At 45.5% G+C, this 16,207-nt stretch overlaps 1 protein-coding gene across 2 annotated transcripts; it reads left to right on the top strand.

The window, feature by feature from the left end:
- The first annotated feature begins 523 nt into the window (after positions 1-523).
- Positions 524-8,162, top strand: IL36G (interleukin 36 gamma). 2 transcript variants are annotated; one of them, XM_010985664.3, is made up of 5 exons: positions 524-838; positions 1,257-1,324; positions 1,795-1,902; positions 2,617-2,756; positions 5,283-8,162. In XM_010985664.3, exons 1-5 carry the CDS (start codon positions 819-821, stop codon positions 5,514-5,516), a joined length of 570 nt encoding a protein of 189 aa, XP_010983966.1. In that variant the 5' UTR covers positions 524-818; the 3' UTR covers positions 5,517-8,162. The 2 variants fall into 2 exon arrangements, with proteins under 2 accessions (XP_010983966.1, XP_064337996.1); XM_064481926.1 differs by lacking the exon at positions 524-838 and having other exon boundaries at positions 1,010-1,324.
- The last annotated feature ends 8,045 nt before the right edge of the window (positions 8,163-16,207 follow it).

The following is a 16,207-nucleotide window of genomic DNA, read 5'->3' on the forward strand; positions in this document are numbered from 1 at the left end:
CCAGGGCTCAGTTTTTAGAGAAATCACTGCCTACCTCTTTAGTCCTCAGGCAGCTCTGGGGTCCACTGTATTTTGGGGGCACCAGGGACCAAGGTGGCCTCAGTTACAGGTGTGCTGCCCAATATCTGCAGCTTCCAAGGAGATGGAGTGCATCTCTGAGGGGCCGAAAGAGTGTGTGTGTGTGGGGGTGGGGGCTTCTAGCCTAACCCTCCGTTCGAGGGTGACCGGAGATGGAAGTGCTGGGTGGGCAGGAATGCCCTTTGGCTCCTGCCTGAGCACACAGCTAATTTTGCAGTCCCAGGACTCTCTTAGTGGGACTGCAGCGGGCAAATTCCTGGCCCCGGAGGATGGATTCCCTTCGCTTAGATCTTGCATTTCCATTCTTAGCCTCAGAGTGACATGGCAGGAGAACTGAGTCCTGGGGAAGTCCCTCAGTCTCCCCTTCCTGAAAAACCCAGGGTTTGTTATTAACCGTGTCGGTGAGACTTGACTTGGCACTTACGTCTCAGAGAGCCCAGGCAGGTCACACTCATGCTGATGCTGCAGTTTCTTTATCTGAGCCTCCCGGAATCTCCCAGAAGGAAGACCTGGCAATTTTTTCAGGTCATAAGATTGTCACGCCCCATTGAGGAAGCTAGCACCTCCCTGTGATCTCAGATAAATACCGTCCGCTCTGGAGCCGTCAGCGCTCTTGGTTGCTGCTGGAGCTGTGATTCGGTTCCTTGCACTTTTGATAAAAGTCCTTGACAGCTGATAGCCGGACGGTCCTCGACTCTCAAGCCTGCTGTCTTTTTCATGCTCCGCGGCTTAGTGGAAGGATGAAGCCACGCCGGGCTGGGTCCGTGTCCTGTCCTGTGTGGGGCTGCTGCTTCTTACTGGGGAGTTCCTGGGATCCTGGCTCTGCTGCCCTGGCACGGATCCCTCCCCTGCTTCCAGGCAGAAGAATTTGCCAGCAGGAGTGGGGAGGGCTGCTGGGAGAAGGGGACACAGGCATCAGGGAGCTGGGGGCTATGTGAGGTCAAAAGTCATCCGGGGGGACACTGTCCCCGGCTGGAGCTCTGGGTGGAGGAAAATTCTGCTTGATATCCTCTCCCTAAGGTTGGTTGCCTTGAAGTTTTGCCCCAGGTCTTCTGACTAGGGCTTGGCATCAGGCCAGACTTCAGCTCCCCGTCCAGAATAAGGACCTTAGGAACCGGTCCTGGGAAGGGTTTGGAAATGTCTCCTGAGGCTCAGATCTTCTATCCCTGTCCCCACAGGTACCAAGACAACCCCCTTAGGGTAGGCAATTGGAAAGGCTCTACCCATGGAGGACACCATACAGCAGGTAATGTTGGGATCTGGAGGCTGGGGACACCTGCACTCAATGCCTGTCTCTTTGGACGTCCATCTTCTCTGTCCCTCCCTATATGGCACTTACCACCCAGTGCTGTCCATCTTCCACTGGACATGAGCTTTTGAGGGTGGGGACCATGGCTTGTTCACTGCTCGAGCTCCAGACCCAACCTTGGGTCAAGCACAGCATGGGCATCAGGGAGAGTGGCTGGACCTTGACACACGTGAGCTCGTGGGGCTGCTGGGTGACTGTCTTAGACCAGTTACGGCCCCAGGCCTCTGCACCAGAGCCCACAGCTTTACGGAAAGAGAGGCTGGGTTGATAGGTCACGTGAGACCTACTGGTTTTGGTGTGTAAACCCTGGACCATCCTTCCTGAAAGGCCTGGATTAGATCTGTCTTCTAGCATCTGCTGAAGCAGCCTTGCTCATTTTTTCTTCGTATTCTTTTCTATTTAAACAGCAGTGGATAAACCTCAGACTGTGGACATCTCTGACTTGAGTCAGCAGATGTGGGTCCTTCAGGGTCAGAGCCTCGTGACCGTCCCACGGAATAACAGGGTGGCTTCAGGTGAGAGGTTGTCGGGCAGCTGCTCCCTCGGAGGCAGCCCCTTACATTCGTGCAGCTGGAATGTTGGGACGCTGGGACGCTGGGAGGTTGGGACACTGGCGCCTGCCTTCTTGTTAAAGTGTGGCATTACAACAGGGCCCCCCTTGAGGGGGAAGAATTCCACACCCGCCTGAGAATGGGTGTCTCCAATCAGGACAAAGAAAGCAGAGAGCGTGGAGCACCATCCTGTCCCCAGGACAGAGAGCTGCTCTCAGTGACCTGAAGGCCTGTCCTCAGGAAGAGGCGGGCTTGTTCTTCCGAATTCTGGTGTCCTAAGAGGACTAGTTGGTTGGATCCCAGAGGAAGGCAGATTTCACCATCACATTAGGCAAAAGGTGCTGATGAGCTGAGCTCTCCAAGGATCAGAGGGGTTGCTTGGGGTTGGGGCTTCCCTCCTCCAGATGTTCAGACAGACGTGTGAGAATCTCAGGGGTAGGCTCTGCCCTCTGTTTAAGGCTTCGCGTTTGCTCCATTTCCTAGGGAGGTGATTGGCGCTTGGTGTGAACAAACGAACGAACGAACGAATGAATGAATGAATGAATATGGGGCTGGCTGTGTGGTAGGTCTGGACTAGCGGCAATTATACTCTCAAGGTCTCTTCTGGACCTACTGGAAGATTCTGGTCTTTCCTGACTTGCAAAGGACACTGACACCATCTCCCCTCTTATCCAATAGTCACTGCCACTATTGTCCCATGCAAGTATCCAGAGGCCCTTGAGCAAGGCAAAGGGACTCCCATTTACGTGGGAATAGAGAATCCAGAAATGTGTCTGTGTTGTGAGGACATCGGAGGACAGCCCACCCTGCAGCTGAAGGTGAGTGACTAAAAAACATAATGTGGGAAAACCCCAGTTTTTTTCCTAAGAAGCTGATTTGTTAGGAAATCTAATTTTATAGTCAAAAAAGAAATCGTCTCCTGTTCTTAAGCATGTTTATTTCTAGCTCCTTTAGAGTCACGTGCGTGCAACAGGCTTTTCTTTGATTTGTCCTGCCCCTCGCTAGTTGAGGGCTTTTGTCTTTCTTGAATATTGAGAAGAGATATTCTCAGCCATTGTTTAAGTACATTCTCTCCTTCCTTCTGCTTTATCTCCCCTTTTGGAATTCCTATTCATCTGTCATTGGAACTTTCAGATCTCACTTTAATATCTCACCTAATTTGTCATACTTTCTGTCCTTGTGTGTGTGTGTGCTGCATTCTGGGAGAATTTCTTGGTTCCATCTCCCAGGCCACGATTACCTTTTATTCTCATCCTGTCTGCTCAATGATTCTCTTGTGTTTTCTGAACTTTTGATCTTTGCTGTGTTACTTCTCAAGCTCTCCAGTTGGTTTTATTTTTCTCTCTCTCTTTTTTTTTTTTATAATCGCCTGTTTGAAAAAAACCTGTTTCTTACACTTGAGCTTACTTCAACCCAATTTAATTCAACCCCAGTCCAATTCAAGGCAGTAAATGTGTGTGCGCGCTTCCTGGCCCCCCTTCCCTGTTAGGGGCATTTGAGAACCATCAGTGCACAGAATGGCAAAGAGCTCTGCCCTCCTGGGGCTTGGATTCTGATGGGAGAAGAGACGTGGTCACAATAAGCATACAGATAGGTTGACTTGTGATGAGTTGAAGGGCGTTCTGTCTCCTGGGAACGAACAAATAGAGCAGGATGGAGAGACTGGTGGTGCCAGGAACAGCTGGGGTCCGGCTGGCTGCCCCTGTAGAGTGCGGTGGGCGTTCTTGTGAAGGTGAGATTTTTACAGAGGGTAGAAGGGGCCAGGGAGTTAGCCAGCAGGGGATACGGGAGAGCAAGTTCAAGGTCTAGTGAAGAAACTGATGTGGAGGAGTGAACTGAACGGGGAGGAGGAGTTCAGGGAGAGGAAGGCAGACCATGAAGGGCATTGCCCACCTTTGTGAGCATTTTCTCTTTCAGTCGGGGTGAAATGGGAAATTATTAGAGTGTCTCGAATAGAAGAGTGACATGAATGGAGAAAGGTTTAAAAGGGATTATTTTGGCTGCTCCTTGAGAGCAGAGTATGAAGGTTGAAGGCGAAAGTCTGACCAGCGGAGGCTGTGAGGTGACCCAGATGTGATCTGATGGAGGAGGGGGAAGCAGGGAGGTAGAAAGAAAATGGTCAGATTCCAGATATATTTTGAATTGAGGCCACGAGATTTGCTGATAGAGTGAATGCGGCGTGTAATTAAGATGAGGACTAAAAAGTACATTTTCAGCCACGCAGGCAAGAGCTGTTGGGTGTAGATCCTGCGGGCTCTGTTAGAGATTTTGGATTTTATTATTATTACAAGGAAATCATTCAATACATTTCAGCCAGGAGGGAACACGATCTTATGTATTCAGTTATTTCAGTTTGCAGTCCACTCAACTGCTTGGTGGGAAATGGATGGTAGGAAAGGAGCAGGAGATGGACTGGGGTTAGCTGTGTGTGGGGGAGGGTGTGCGAAGCGACTCAGTTCAGGAAATATTTTGGAAATACTGCTCCTGGGCTGTGCTGCTGGCTTAGAAGTTGAGAGATCAAAGAAAGCGGTTATCAGGATGACGCCTATATTTCTGGCTGCCCGAGAATTGGATAGACTAACTGGAAGTTATTAACTGAATAAAGCGATCGTATGGGAGAACTCCCCCGACTTAGGGTGGGATGTGGCTGAATCATAGGCCATTCCTGTGTGTCTCTCTGGAGATCCTGGACATACGTAATTGACTTAGAAACATTTCTCTTACCTAAATATAACAATATGTGAATATACAAATCTATACACATACAAATATACTTCTATGTACAATATAGAAGACCTTTCCTGATTGATCTATATATTTTGTTCTTTGGGTGCAAGTCCTTTGATCTGTTAGACCATCTTGTGTCTTCTTCATGTCACTGAACTTTCTAATCTGTTTGGGATTGATCAGAGACCCATATACCTCTGACTGGGTGGCCCTTTGTCGGAGGTCGGAGGTCAGAGGTCGGAGCAGTGGTTCCTGCAGGATGGTGCCCTCCCTGATGCAGTTTTGGTGAGGGGGGTCCTCGGCTTCCTGCTGCAAATGAGCATCTCCTTCATTTCCCTTGGGGGTGCCCTTAGCCTTTTGTGTGAGGAGAGTTCCAGTTTGTCGTTCAAGTGTGGCCACTGGTTTATTGGCCCTGTGTCACCTCCGCGCCATCTCTGGATTTGAGAGTGGGGGCTGGGAAGGTGAGATCTGCTGTTCCTTTGGAATGTGTTTTTTCTAGGCTTGCTCTGAGTTGGATAGGGTTTCTCAAACTTTGGGACATTTACTGACCATGTACAAGGACGCTTGAACCACTCAAACAGACTCTCCTTCTTCTGGTGTCTTCTGTCCCTTTTCAGGAGCAGAAGATCATGGATCTGTACAACCAAGCCAAGCCTGTGAAGCCCTACCTCTTCTACCACACCAGGATGGGCAGGACCTCAACCTTCGAGTCCGTGGCCTTCCCTGGCTGGTTCATCGCCTCCTCCGAGAAAGGCCAGCCCATCATCCTCACATCGGACCTGGGGACAACGCACAATACTGCCTTCAATTTAGATTTCAAGACTCAAACTCAACCTAGAGGTGGCAACTAGGTCTTAAAATATCTAGTTCTCAGCGTGTTTTCATCTATCTTATCTCAGTGTCATTGCCCATCCGTGCTGAGGTGGGCTCGACTCTGTTCTCATCTTATCTTATGAGTGGAGAAGAAGTGATGACTTCGTGGCAACCAAGGAGTAGAACGTGGGCTCAGAAGCAGGAGGGAGGGGGTGATGTGAGGATCCCCTTTCAAGCCTGAGCTCTCCACCCCACAAGCCGCCTGTACAAGGACGTCAGGACCGAAAAACAACACAGTGCCCTCCTGGGGATAGTTCTGAAGACACCACAGAGCTCGTGAACCTCACCCGAGATCCTGGGACTAGCGTGGAGCTCATCCTTGTTCTTGTTTTGTTCTGTTTTCTTCCCTAACGGGATGACGTCTTCCACATTCTTTCTATGTTGCGGGTATATTGCAAGATGTGTGATACATCCTTTTAAGGGTCAGGAACTTGTAAAGAAGAATAATTCTTAATTAAATTAAATTATTTTTGTCTAATTCTAATGTGTTAGCATAAAGCCAGATATAGAGTCCATGTGTTTAAATAATTAAAAAAAAAAAGCCAAAATAGATATAAAATGAAATAGGAAACAAAGAGTAAGTTGAAATTAGCGAGAGTCATTGAATGAGGACACCACGGTGGGTGAGCCTGGGACTGGGGCTTAGCTCTGGGGAGAAGGGCCAGTGCTGAGAGGGTGGGGTGGGGGGTTATGCACGTAAAAGGGCACTGTTTGAGCACTTTCTCTATAGTCTCATAGCCAGGCTTGCTTTTCCTCTTAGACATGCTGACTAGCCACGTACTCCCTTTAAAAATTGCAGTAAAGTGGAGTCTTCTTGGAACAGAGAGCCCAGCTTTCCCCCCAGCCGTGCTTCAGATGATACACTCTGATGAAATGAAATAACTGACTGTGGGTGTAACTGTGAAAAGATGTTGCTGAGATCTGGTCCTGTGTATAACGGATTTCTTATTTCGACACATGCTGCAAATGTAGAAAATTATGTTTGCTTAAATACAATCAACACAATTGCACCAGTAACAATATATATATATATTTAACTTTTGGACAATCTCTACTAGGCGTGCTAGTCAGCAATCAGTAAGCACCAATTTAATACAGTGTGTCTTAATTTTTAAAAGTTTTCTTCTTCAATTAAGCATCTTTTGAGCATGCAGTTTTATAAAAACCAACATTAAAGTGGGCACTAAGCTAATTAGTTCTGGAATATCAAATCGAAGAGTTAGCATTGGATATTTAGTGCTATACCCACTGCTAATAAATGGTGACAGGTTGTTACGTCTGCTGGTTGGTATTGTTACATTGTCACATTGTCAATTGTTACATTTGACAGTTGGGATCTGATGACACATTTGCTTGGGACATGATGATGGTTCTGAGTGCTGCAGTATCTCCACCCTACCAGGCTGTGGGATGATTCAGCTCCCCCATCTCCTTTCTCTACTGTGAATTCTTTGTTCATGTAGGCACTCTGCCACCCTGGAATGTCATTTATCTGGGGTGGGAGCTTACAGACAAAAGCTCAGATATGAGTCCTGATGTCATTCTGGCAGTCCAGAAGGGTTCTGAGAGCATATTTAGAGCGTTCTCAAAAAGAAAACCCAATAATCTCACAGTTTGTGGAACTGGGAGAAAGACTTCCATGGACCCCTGCCTTACACATCACGTTTGAGAACTACCACACACAACATGGAACAGTGTGTGAAATCCTGGAAGGCCCCTGTGAGGAGGAGCACTCTCATGTTTGGGTAATGGCCTGGTGTATACCTGCTTTTCACATATTTGGGAATTAAGCATCTTGCCACCCCAAATCACAATTACAGAGAAGACAGTTGACTGGGCTGTTTTCCTGTCCAGCTGCTTTGGGGCTCACATCTCCTGGCACCAGGACTGCTTAAGAGCAAACAAAGGCTATTTCCTGAAGACTCTGCCTTTGACTCATGAGCTCCTGGGCACGGGGACTAAAGTTGCTGCCCCAAGACCTCGAGAACAGTGGTTGTTAATAATTCTTCATGTCAATACATTAATTTTTATTTGTTAGACTTCAGAAAGTTGTCTAAAGGACAGTTCTTACTGAAATAATACAAATCTGTGGTTAAAAGCAATACTCTCCTGCCTCAGTCCTGTTTCTGAGCCAACTGCTTTCTGTTTCATGAGGCAAACGCTAAGTCCTGCAGCTCCTTTCCTGTTTCCCTCTGTGTGTCTAGTAGGACGCTTTTACTTGTCTCTTGAATGACAAACTTCATACGTTATCTTTTCTATCAGACTGATGTCATTTGCATATCTCTTGGACAAAAATCATACGCTCTTTATTTCCTACAAGTTAACAGTAAGTAGTAAGCCAAACAAAGCTGTGTTTATAGAGAGTGAGATGACCCTTGGGTGAGCCTGTTAGATGATGTTCTAGAGTGACACCGAAAAGCCACACGGGGGGAGGATGTAGCTCAGTGGTAGCATGCACGAGGTCCTGGGTTCAATCCTCAGTCCCTCCATTAAAAAAAAAAAATGAAATAAGTAAGTAAAACCTAATTACCCCCTCCCCCAAAAAAGTTAAAAAAGGAAAAAATATATTTGTATGTGTATGTATAACTGAATCACTTTGCTGTACACCTGAAATTAATATTGTAAATGAACTACACTTCAATAAAATTTTTTTTTTAAAAGGAATGAAAGCATATGTCTGCTTAAAGACTTTTCAGGAATGTTCATAGCAGCATTATTCATAATGCAAAAAACGGTGGGGTGGGGGAGGGTATAGCTCAGTGGTAGAGCGCATGCCTAGCATGCACGAGGTCCTGGGTTCAATCCCCAGCACCTCCATTAAATAAATCAATCAATAAACCTAATTACCTCCCCCCCTTCCAAAAAAGAAAAGAATAATCTTTTTTGCCCCATCCTCTCCCGCTCCCACCAAGAACTGGATAATTCTTCTGAATGACATCATCTCCCTCAGCCTTTTCATTTTATGGGTGAGGAAAGGGAGGTCCACAGAGTGGATGTGACTCACCGAGGGTGGCACTGACATTCGCTCTTTGACCTGGAAATGATGACACTTTTAATTTTGGGTCTTTTAATTTCTGTCTCCCGGAGTTGAGTTATTATGAAACGCTGTCCAAGAGATCAGCAGTAATGATGCAGAGCAAGACAGCAACAGCTGAGCCACCTCACTGCCGCCGCTGGGGCTGTCTCACCCAGCAGGGTGTCAGCAGATGATCCGCCCAGGGTGGGGCACTCCTGGCTAGCGAAACATCCTGAGGTAATGACATAAGTGCTGAACTGTACTGTGCACGTTTCTCAAAGTTGAAGCAGCAGCAGAAGCACCTGGGGGTATAAACTGAAGGCCCAGGTGTTTGGGCTAACTTAGACCTTGTACTTAAATCCATTTCCCTCAGATTTCCAACTTACTAGGTTTAGAGCAGGGCCTAAGATGGAAGAGAGGCACATGGCAAGATATGGAGACAGAGTACAGGGCTCCCATGATCTCTGAGGGTGCCAGTCTCTGCAAAACTCCCCATTTCCACCAACCCAGAAGTTCTCCAAACCCATCTTTTTTGGGCTTTTGCACAGGCTTCATTACATAGATATGATTGATTAAATCATTGGCCATTGGCGATTGATTCAGCCTTTAGCCCGTCTTCCCTCCCTGGAGGTCAGGAGTGGGTGGAACTGAAAGTTTCAACCCTCTAATCAAATGATTGGTTTTCCTGGCAATCAGCAAAAGTCACCTCATTAACAGACAAAAGACATCTTTATTGTTGTGAGCATCTTGGAAATTCCAAGGGTTTTAGGAACTCTGTGATGGAAATGGGGGACAAAGGCCAGATACGTATTTCTCGTTAGAGATCACAACACAGTTCCATATTGCCTGGGCTGTGTCTTGAAGAGGCAAAACAATATTTAGCTGAGTGCATGAACTGTCAGGAGGCAAGGTTCCACGTACGGGCTTTTTTCCTTGTCACTCTGAAATCTCTCTTGGTCCTATGGGTTGGTAACCAAATCTCATGCCCAGGCTGCAGGGGAACAGGCATGTGCTATCTGCAGGGATCAGGGCGGAGTGCGGGTGGGTCGGGGAGGACAGAAAGGCCAGCTCATACCAGCATTATAGTGGTGAGCCACGCCCTCCCCACATGGTTGCGTTAAGTCAGCTCATACAATTGGGTCATCATTGTTGGTGGGACCCCTTCCTAGGAGCTGGTAAGGCCTGGAGATACATTGGCTATATTGAAGCAAAACTTTTGTTTTTGGAAGGAGAAAGGTCAGAGGTAACAGCATTGGTGAGCAATTTTATTTTTCAATGTGGAAAACTCAGGTTGTTTTCATGGCCTTCTAACAATGATGCTTTCCAGTACATCATCAGCTGTCTAACCTTTAACATTTGAATTTAAAATCATTTTCCTTCGTCAGTAGCTCTTTTTCTGTTTTAAGCAAATTGTGATTGTTAATTTTTCCAACGGGCCTGGAGCCACAGACCTTCTTTTTCTCCCTCTGGGAAGATGCACCATCTCTCTGCCTGCAGGACCTTGCCTTGAAGTTGCCTAGATTATTGCCCAAGTCTATGACGAGAGATGAGGCTAAATGATCTCATTCTTCATGGGGCCATATTTGGAGGGACTGCAATATCTGGATATTTATACTTACAACTTTCATAAATGATTTTTTCCCTCTTTGTAAAATTTAGATAAAAGAACGACTGCCTTTTCCATATGACTGAATTTATTTTTTATCTTTTTTTCTTTTACTGGTTTATTTCTACCTTGTAATTAATATTTTATTTTTTTTTATTTTACACATGGCTTTTAAAATAATTGTTCTATATGGCTTTTAAGAAATTGTTATGAGGATTTAATGAAGGAATGAAATGATGGTAAACAGTACCTGATAGATTTTGTTATATTATTCCTATTTTCAGAAAATTCAGGAAATCTCTTTGGGACCCACTTTCTATTTTCAAAATAAATATTGAGTACAAATATTTATAACAAATATATCCAAGATATAAATAAAAGGGATCCACAGGAACTCATCACTCAGCTAAAGAAACAGCAGACCTTTAGGACCGCCTGTGTGTTCACTTTCCATCCTGTTCCCTTCCCTTCCTTCCCTCGGATGTGACTGTGAACCTAAATCTGATGATTGTTATTCCCTTGCATTTTGTTACAGTTTTACCGCGTACAAATACGTGCCTAAAATAGATGTTAATTAGTTTTCTATGCTTTTAAACTTTATGTAAGTGGAATTATACCACTTCTATTCTCTTACAAGCCTCCGGTTCCTGAGCTTCACTCATGGTCACGTCAGTCAATTTGGGTGCTCTGACGAGACGATGCCAAAGTGAAGTGAGACATGCAGTAAGTTTATTTGGAGAAATGCACCTGAGAGATATCCGGGGGGAGGGGTCAGGAGTAGGCAGGCAGAGCCTTGAGGTCATAATGCAAGACTGACAGCAATGATAGGAAAGAGGGAAGAAAGAGTGAGCAGGGGGAGACTCAGACTGTTGGGGGGCGGCTGTGAAAACGCTCAGGAAGTCTTGGCCAGACTGAGGAGGAACCCCAGAGCAGAGCTGACCTGTGGAGGCTTCCCCGCCCCAAGGAAAGGCTGGGCTCCGGTCCCCCTGCTGCTCTCAGCCATTGGCTGGGAGCAGCCCAGGCAGAGAGCAGCCTTGGCAAGAAGACTGCCGTGGATCTGCAGTGGCGGCAGCCTGAGGCTGCCTGCCAGCTAGTCTCCTTATAACAGGGCCTCTTAAAAGGGGACCCGAGAGGCCCACCTCTGAGGCCACCACACTTACGAGTCTTTGTATTTCTGTAGTATCCGTTGCCACGTCTCCTCTTTCATTTGGTTTTATTTATTTACGCCCTTCCCCTTTTTTTCTTGCTGAGGATTGAGTCTTGCTAAAGGTTTGTCCACTTTGTTTATCTTTTCAAGGAACCAGCTCTTAGATTCATTGATCTTTCTTATTGTCTTTTGAGTCTCTATTTCATTCATATCCACTTTGATCTTTGTTATTTTCTTCCTTCTGCTAACTTTGGGCTTTGTTCTTTTCCAGTTCATTTAGGTATTGTGAACGAAAAATACTGCAGACCACATCAGTAAACAAAGAATGCTGAAACCATCAAGTCACCTGAGGCTGCCCCCCCCCCCCCCCAGGGAAGACCAGCCTGCAGCCAGGCCTCTGCAGCCAATCGCATTGGTGCCCTATGAGGGGACTCAGAACAAGAAAGGACAGGTCACTGGCCCTAGGCAGCTAGGTGCTTTTCAAAGAAATGAATTCAGTGAGCCCAAATGTTTGCTTCCTCCCATACATAGAAAAGCACTAAATTCTTTAACTTGAGATGCCTGGTTTTCTTTAGATAACAAGTCATCTTTTATTGTTCCAACTACCTGGTCTTTGTTGTAAAGCTCCTATATGTCGTAGCTCCTCCCCTACCTCCTTGGACCAGTCCCTCAGAGCAATCTGAGAGGCTGTCATCCCGGCTGGAGTCCTCCCGCCAAGTAAAACATAACTCTCAACTTTTAGGCTGAGCATTTATTTCAGTCGACAGTATGAAATTAGATCACTTATTTAAGAATTTTCTTGCTTCTTGAGGTAGGACTATATTGCTAATAACTTTCCTCTGAAAACTGCTTATATTGCATTCCACAGATTTTTGGGTTGTTATATCTCCATTTTAATTTGTCTCAAATTATGTTTTGATTTTACCATTGAACCTTGATTGTTCAGTAGTATCTTGTTTAACCTTCACATATTTCCTGCATGGGTTTTCCAGTTTCCTGCCTGTAATTGACTTCTAGTTTCATACCATTGTGGTAGGAAGAGATGCTTATACAATTTCAGTCTTCTTAAATTTATTAGGGCTTGTTTTGTGGCTAAATTACAATCTGTTCTGGAAAATGTTTCACGTGCACTTGAGAAGAATGCGTATTCTGATGCCTTTGGATGGAATGCTTTGTATATATCTCTTAATTCTATGTGGTCTAATGTGTTGTTTAAGGCTGATATTTCCTTATTGAATTTGCGTCTGGGCAATCTATTCATTAGTGTAAGTGGGGTATTAAAGTCCTCTGCTGTTACTGCATTGTTGTTAATTTCTCTCTTTAGCTCTCTTAATATTTGTTTTACATAGTTAGGTGCTCCTGTGTTGCATAAATATTTACAAATGTTGTATGTTGTCACTAGACTGACTCCTTTATTGTTATGCAATGCCCTTCTTTATCTTGCATTACAGTCTTTGTTCTGAGGTCTTTCTTGTCTGATGTGAGTATAGCTACCCCAGCTTTCTTTTGTTTCTATTTGTATAGAATATCTTTTTCCATCCCTTCACTTTCAGTCTGTGTGTGTCCTTAGCTCTGAAGTGAGTCTTTTGTAGACAACATATAGTCGTATTTCATGACTTTTATCCGTTAAGCCAGTCTATGTCTTTTGATTGAAGATTTTAGCCCATTTATATTTAAAGTAATCATTGACAGGTATGTATTTATTGCCATATTGTTAATTGTTCTCTGATGGTTTTTGTAGTTCCTCTCTGCCCTTTTTTTTTCCTTCTCTTGCTTTCTTTCCTTGTGGTTTGGGGCCTTTCTTTAGTGTAATGTTTAGTTTTCTTTCTTATTGTTTTTTGTGTATTTATTGTAGGTTTTTGCTTTATAGTTACTATAAAGTTTACAGACACATATATATAGCACCTTAAGTTTGAACACATTCTAAAAACTCTACATTTGTATCCCGTACTCCATGTTATGTTTTTGATGTCATATTTTATATATTATAGTTTGTGTGTCCCTTAACTAATTATTGTAGTCATAGTTAATTTTTGCTACTTGACTTTTATCTTTTAACCTTCATAGTAGCTTTTTAATAGGTTATACTCACAAATAATGGTTAATCTACGTTTACTATATATTTACCTTTACTAGTGAGATTGTTATCTTCATATATTTTCTTGTTCTAGTCAGTACCTTTCCTTTTCTGCTTAAGGGAGTCCCTTCAGCATTTCTGGTAGGACTGTTTTAGTGGTGACAAACTCCTTTTGCTTATCTGGAAATCTCTTAATCTTTCCTTTAATTTTGAATGATAATATTGCCAGGTAAGTACTCTTGGTTGGAAGTTTTTTTTTTTTTTTTTCTTTTTAGCACTTTGAATATATCATGCCACTCCCTTCTGGCCTGCAACATTTCTGCTGAAAAGTCAGCTGATAGTCTTATGGGAGTTTCCTTTCATGTGACAAGTCATTTTTCTCTTGCTGTTTTTAAGATTATCTCCTTAACTTTTGACATTTTAATTATAACATGTCTCGGTGTGGATCTCTTTGGGTTCAACTTATTTGGAACTCTCTGTACTTCCATGACCTGGATGTCTGCTTCCTTCCCCAGGTTAGAGGTTTTCAGCCATTATTTCTTCAAATAAGTTTTCTGCCCCTTTCTTTCTTCTTCTGGGACCACTACAATGTGGATGTTTTCCCACTTATTGCCGCATAGGTCTCTTAAACTATATTTACTTTTTAAAATTCTATTTTCTTTTTGCTGCTCTGCTTAAGTTATTTCCTGTGCTGTGTCTTCCAGGTTGCTGCTCTAATCTTCTGCCTCATCTAGTTTGCTTTTAACCACCTCTGATGTGTTTTTTCAGTTCAGCTATTGCATTCTTCAGCTCTGTATCATGTCTTCTTATATCTTCTATCTCTTTGTTGAAGTTCTTACTATGTTCATCTATTCTTCTCTCAAGTTTCTTAAGCGTCTTTATGGCCATTACTTTGAACTCTTTATTAGGTAGATTACTTATCTCTGTTTTGTTAAGGTCTTTTTCTGAGGTTTTATCTTGTTCTATCATTTGGAACATATTCCCTTGTCTCCTCATTTTTCTTGGCTCTCTGTGTTTGTTTCTGTGTGTTAGGTGACAGAGTTACCTCTCCCAGTCTTGCAAGAGTGGCCTTGTATAGAGATGACTCATGGGGCCCAGTTACGCTGTCTCCCTGGCCACCAAAGCCAGGCACTAAAGGGATATTCCTGTGTGGGCTGGGTGTGATTGCCAGCTGTAGGAGGGCTACAGCTGTTGCATGGTGGAGTAGGGTGTGCCCACTGGCTCCAGCAGATTAGAGGTGAGTGCCAAAATGGCACCCACCAGCTGACACCAGGAAGGGAGAAAGAACTCAAAGACGATGCCAACCAGGGCCTCCAACCCCAGAGAGAGTCTCAGCAGGTTCCTGCCCCTCAGAAGTCACCTCAAGACTAGCAAGTGGGTCTCTTCCACACACGGTCCATATGTGCCCTTCAACCTGCTGCTCCTTTGTCAGGTCCCAGGGCGAGTGAGTCAATGCCTGAGCCCCTTAAGAGCAGATTCTCATTTCTGTGGTTCTCCTGGATTAAAAACCCCCATGGTTTTCAAAGGTAGAAGTTTTGTGGACTTGTTGCTCTGGCAAAGGTCCCAAGGATTTGGGGGGCCTGATGTGGAGCACAAACCCTTCACTCCTTAGGGAAAACTTTATATTATTTTAAAATTAAAAAAAAATTCTTTAAAAATTTTGTTTATTTTTTATTAAATTTAAAAATATGTATATTCTTTTGAGATCTCTCTCAAAAGAGAGAGCTTATGGGTTGATCTATGGGTTCTTGGTGAGAATGAGTGTCTGCTTCTATCCTTCTCAGTGTGGCCCTTTTGTCCTTTGTCATGGATGCACTGTTCAGCTAGTTTTCATGTCTTTTTCAGAACATACTGTTGCACGTGAAGTTGTTGATTTGTTGTGCCCACGGGATATGCTGGAGTCCTTGGACATGCAGGTTGGCTCCTGGGTCAGCAGGTAGCCAGGCCTGGTGCTTGGATCCATAGCATCCGCCTTTTTGCCTGAGTTCCCTGGGGTTGACCTGGTGCCCAAGTCTGTGGTGGTGAGACGGGGCCCTGGGTCTTGGTGGATAGGCCTGGATCCTGGGTCTGTGCGGGCCAGTCAGGTGCTGGGGGCCACTGGGGAACTCCTAGCTTCTGGGCCCATAGAGCTGGCCTGGAAGCTGGGCTACCTGGGCCAGCCTGGCACCGGATGAGCCTGCTACCTAGGGCTGTGGGGGTCATCCTGTAGCCCGAAGTCACAGGAGCCACTGGGGCTAACATGGCGGTTGGATCCATGGGGACCAGTTTGAAGACTGGGGCTGTGGGGACAGCCAAATCCTGGACTGGGAGCCCATAACCATAGAAGCCTGCCAGGACCCCAGGTCCAGGGCAGCCTGCCTAACGCTTAAGGCCGTGGGGGCTCGCCTGGTTCTGGCACGGATTGGGAGCCTGGGTCCATAGGAACCTGCCTGGAGCCTGGGTCCAATGGTACCAGCCTGGCATTGGGGCAACCAAGAGTCTCATTTCATGGAAGCTCATCTGGAGCCTAGCTCTGCGGAAGCCATCCCAGTGCTGGGGCAGGCTGGAAGCCTGGGGCCATGACAGTCAGCCTGGTGCTGGGGAGGCTCAGGAGTCTACCTGGAGCCTGGGTTCCTGGGAGTCTGCCTGGTGCTGGGGTGGGCTGATAGCCGGGGTGTGTGTGAGGCTGCCAGGAACTGGTCTGGTGCTGGGGTAGGTCAAGAGTCTGGGGCCACAGGAGCTGGCTGGTTGCTGGGGTGGGCTGATGGTGGAGCCAACTGTGAAATCTGAGGTCCTTACTTCACCTCCTTCTCCCAAAGGTTGGATGTCTCTTTCTGGGCTGGG

This window comes from Camelus dromedarius, chromosome 33 (genome assembly GCF_036321535.1).
Source record: "Camelus dromedarius isolate mCamDro1 chromosome 33, mCamDro1.pat, whole genome shotgun sequence".
NCBI classification, from domain to species: Eukaryota; Metazoa; Chordata; class Mammalia; order Artiodactyla; family Camelidae; genus Camelus; species Camelus dromedarius.